Below are 4,688 nucleotides of genomic sequence, written 5' to 3'. Positions count from 1 at the left end.
CGTCCCCCCTGCGAGGGGCAGCGGGAGGTGGGCGGGGAGGAGCGGCGCTAGGGGCTGCGACGAGCGGCCCGCTGAGGCACCGTGGCGCAGCCACGGCCCCGTCTTCCTGTCGTCCCGCGGTTTACCTTCCCTCCGGATAGCGTTTAGGGGGCCGGGGTCGGCAGGGGACGGGGCCCGCGCCCGTCAGGAGCCGCGAGGAGGATTTTGCGGGCTTACTTCACGGGAGCGCGTCGTTTCACCGCAGCGTGAGGCATCGGGAACACACACATCTAACTCCTGACTGTCCCCATTTTCCCTTAAATCTGTTTTTCTCCCAGCTGCTACAGTTAACTGCGGCCCTGCTCACCCCAGCATCAGGCTGTGCAGCCTCATGAACGCTGCGGGAGGCAGCTGCTTAGGGCACTAATTTCCAAATATTTGTTAAACTGTCTGTCATTCACTCTCCTCTTCTGTAAGTACTTCTAAAAATCCTACCTATGTTTTCCCTTTTCATACTAAAATTATGCACCATTTTATCCTTAAACTTCAAAAATACATTTATACATTATATGAGCTACCAGACACAAACTAATTTTTTGTGCATTACTCTAGTACGAGATACAAGAACTTAACAAACACTTCCTTAGTGTATGTTTGCAGCACGTAGAGACACAGAACCGGAGTTCATAGCTTTACTGACTTCAGCTAAGCTATAAGGATTAATGTAAACTAAAAGTCTGACACACTGTTTTCTGACTCTCCTTTAGAAAAACCCTGTTTGGTTAACACTTGCACTCTTTAAAACTAACATTATTCTGAGAAGACAATTCTTTCCAGATGGTGTTAGCTGTCATTTATCATTCAACATGTCGCTCTTAGCGTGTATGTCAAACATTTATGCTGAGAAGCATGAGATGGTTGCCCCCTTCAATTTAATCAAAGTTTAAAATAATTCTGGACATATAATAATGAGCCACATAAATAGCAGATTTTTTCCTAAAGGGAACAAAACACTACAGCATTAGTCTACACAACAGTAAATACTGACCCTTACAGAGTAAGTTGCTGAGTGCCTGGGCAGGTAAATACTTTAGAACTGTGTATTTCAAGAGGAGATCATTTATCTTGCAGTACAGAGATTAAGTAAGCCTCAATTTAGCCTATCTTGAATGAGGACTAAGACTGATTTGTCTCCAGAATCAGGGCAAAGAACTCAAATTCTGTAAAATACTCGGCCATCGTTTGGAACTGGGAACAGAAACCAAGTAACTATCAAATGTTAATAACTAATTCTTGTCCAGACAATCCAAACCAGTGAACAGAGACAAATGGATCTAAATCCAAGCACTGACTTCTCTCAGCTCCCAGTATCCCCTTATATAATAGAAACCAAATGGATGCATCTTCTTTCTGTTAATATGTTGTGCAAGATACTAAGATGTAAGGCTTAGTCCAGCTGTTCACTCATCATGATTCTTGGGTTCTGCCACACTTAGGACTGTTTTCAGGAGCTGAGAGAGAAAGTAGCAGCTTCATACTTTAAAAAAAAAACCTTTCATTTTTATTTAGTTTTCTTTCTTTCTTACTGTTCGGCTTCTGGTAACAACTTTATTAAACGTCCAGCTCCAGAATGTTTGGTGAAAATTTATGGCTGCAGAGAAAGGAGTACAAATACTTACTTTAATAAGAAAATAATTATGGACTTCATATCATCCAGACAATGCACCAGTCTTTCTAGACAAAACCTCTGCACACATGATACACACTTTGGGAAAAATCAAAGGAACAATCTATGAGGAAATGCAATACATTAATGTGAAACCTCAAACTGGACTAGCCAGCTCTTTATTGTTTTCTTATACAATATTTTATGAAAAATTAAAAAAAATCAGATGTTTAGTCCAACTGCAAAAGCTAATGCATATACAGACCTAGTAATGACACGATTACATTTCTGCTTACTATTTGCTGTTCTTTCTTAAGACACAGACCATAAAAGCTCCTGTTAGAAAACAGACCAAAACTACTACATATTTTTAAAAATTATTCCCACAAAAAAGTTTCATCAGCTTTATCAATATTCATTAGTTTCCAGACATTATCACAGGCCTTCACTTGCTCTCATTGAAGTCAATGGCAAGACTCTCATTGGCTTCAACAGGAGTTAAGCTCTCAAAGAATAAGGCAAGGATGATACTTTTGTGCAGTTAGGAGTAATATAATAGGATTGGAATGCACCTTGAGACTTGTATAGACTACATGTTAGTAACACACACCAAAAAGAAGAAAAAAAAAAACAAACTGTTTCACAATAGGTCCTGAAATAACGTATGTAAAATGATGCAGATTCTTACAACGCTATGGAAACTAATACGAATGAAGCTTGATTGATACGGCGTGATTTTTTTTTTAAAGCAGTACAAATCTGTGATGTTAGTTTGGTAATGAGTATGTTCTGAAAACAGTATCGCCCATAAATAATCAATGTGTTACGAAATTGAATCAAATTTTAACTAATATAAACACATTATTAACATGTAATTAATGAGTATATTTGTGCATACAAATTTTCTTGTTTTATACTAAGCTTCAGAACTCTGTAAACTGTGAGGCATTCATCGTGCTTAACATGGCAGAAAGTTATATTACATCTCTTCATTGTTTTACTTTGTTCAGTCCTCTTCCCATCAAACATGCAAACACTGTCATCACCATTTTTGGCTTCACTTCAACCAGATCATCTGGGAGAGCATATATACGAGCACCGATTTTTCGAGCAACTGAAATGGCATACCTTGGAAAACAAGAGAAAATAAATATTGTTATTTTCCTTACATCTACTAGTGTGCCAAGATTCACAAGAACAACAACAGATTTTAATAGCAGGATACTCCTGTTCAGTCAGTATTTACACTCTACAAGAAAACGGACATTATCGTGAAGAAAGCATGTATTAGCAATTGTATTGGCAGATGTTTTGCTACTGGTTATCAAAGCAATTTTGTCAAAACCAATATGGATTATGGCAGGTTATTAATTAATTGCAGTGGAGTGGTGGTAGGTCATATCAGCCATGAATTTGAGTTAATATTTTAAATATGCTAGAAAAACAGCTCTAGAATATTAGAATTTATAATGTATTCTATTTGAAACAAATCAACTAACATTAGTGTAATCTCTCTCTGTTAACAAATCAGGAAATCATTCATTACACCATGAATTCATGCATTTCCTGCACTTTAGGGAAAGACAAAGCATTCATTTAAAACTTACTTAGCATTATTCAATTTGTCTTCGTAAGAAAGATCTTCTCTCTTGACCATTTCTGGACGAACTGCTTTTGGTGCAATGGCATCTATTAAATCTAGGACAGGTAAACTAGTGCTAATTGATTTGTCCTAAAAGAAAAGACTCAAAAGATTAGTATAAGGAATTTGCTTTGATTATTCAGTCTTCACAATGAAAAAAACCCTACAGCACATCTTACATACCTATTGGAAGACAGCAGCATGTTTTGTTACTTTATCATGTGAAGATTTTTCCCCCTTTTATGAGGTCTAATGTTCTTTTCCACAATCAAAAAATGATAAGGTTCACACTCAGTGTTGGTATTATTATTATACAAATGGTTTACATTTATTTAATGGAAGATCCTCTCTTCCTTCCCTAAAGGAAGGAAGGGAACTTTGAAAGAAGTCCAAGGACCAGACTTTCAAGACAACAAAAAGGTATTTACATTCCCCAACTACTTTATTTTTTTCCTTTTCTTGTAATGGAACTATTTTCTGCAGTAGTTTATGGCTCGCTCTTTTTATAATTTTTCAACTCCGATGGTATTCTGAGGTAGTACGAGCAGTCTGTATTTTGTATTTAATATACAGACGTGTTTTCTATTCTTAAAACAGCAAGTGCTATTGCTGCAATTATTTCTTCCCAAGTGTTAAGGCAGATAAGCAGCTGATGATGTCAAACCAACAGTCAGCAGACAGCGCCAGTGAAGCCGGCTCTGTTCCTGCAGGGGCTCGGCACGTAAGCCACGTGACATAGCTGCCTTCGCCACCAGGACAGAACTATGATTTCAAATTCAGTGAAGTCCCATAGAGCCACCACCCCATTAATGATAAATTTAAAAATAGTAATATAAATCTGCTTGAAGACACTGAATGCATGGGCTGTCTCCCCAAGACTGTAAGCCAAAAATACACCCTTGTCATTTTTATTCTTTGAACTATGGCAATTCAATAGAACTTTGCTTTCATAGTCCACAGTAAATATCAGGGACCTGTGCTTTCTCTGCTACACAATCTGCTTGCTGCAGTAACCCCAAAATACAGACAAAAATTCAAATTGTGAAAGACAATATAGATGTGAATGTTGCCAAAAATCAGTAGTAAAAGGTTACTAAATAATGTCACTTTACATCAGTAGCTCCTCATCTTTATTGGTCTACCATCAGTTGAATTACCTTAAAAACACAACCAATGCCCCCCAAAAACCACAGGCATACCAAAAGCAAGATGTTGGGACAGATTCTCTTTGTACTTTCAACTTATTTATACCACCATTATTACAATTTATGCAGCAGCATAATATTCTTACAATAAGCAGCAGCAATCCCTTTTAAGAAGATGAAGACCTAAGTTACCTTCTAGAGTAAAAATTAAATATCTTTTCCTATAAAATTATTTATATATTAAAATTATTTATAT

General features: G+C 37.2%; 1 protein-coding gene across 1 annotated transcript in view; it reads right to left on the bottom strand.

The window, feature by feature from the left end:
- Nucleotides 1-1,787: 1,787 nt before the first annotated feature.
- Nucleotides 1,788-4,688, bottom strand: part of PLS1 (plastin 1) — a 25,770-nt gene continuing 22,869 nt past the window's right edge. The window contains exons 14-15 of the mRNA XM_009286710.1: nucleotides 3,253-3,377; nucleotides 1,788-2,773 (exon numbers count right to left, since the gene is read on the bottom strand). Of these exons, the coding sequence (XP_009284985.1) occupies nucleotides 2,635-2,773; nucleotides 3,253-3,377 (264 nt within the window). The 3' untranslated portion in view covers nucleotides 1,788-2,634. The remainder of the gene's footprint in view (nucleotides 2,774-3,252; nucleotides 3,378-4,688) is intronic.

The sequence above is a fragment of the Aptenodytes forsteri genome, unplaced genomic scaffold, assembly GCF_000699145.1.
Source record: "Aptenodytes forsteri isolate BGI_AS27 unplaced genomic scaffold, ASM69914v1 Scaffold184, whole genome shotgun sequence".
In the NCBI taxonomy this organism is placed as follows: Eukaryota; Metazoa; Chordata; class Aves; order Sphenisciformes; family Spheniscidae; genus Aptenodytes; species Aptenodytes forsteri.
Note: the sequence above shows the minus strand (reverse complement) of the source record. Positions and strands in the feature narration are given on the sequence as shown.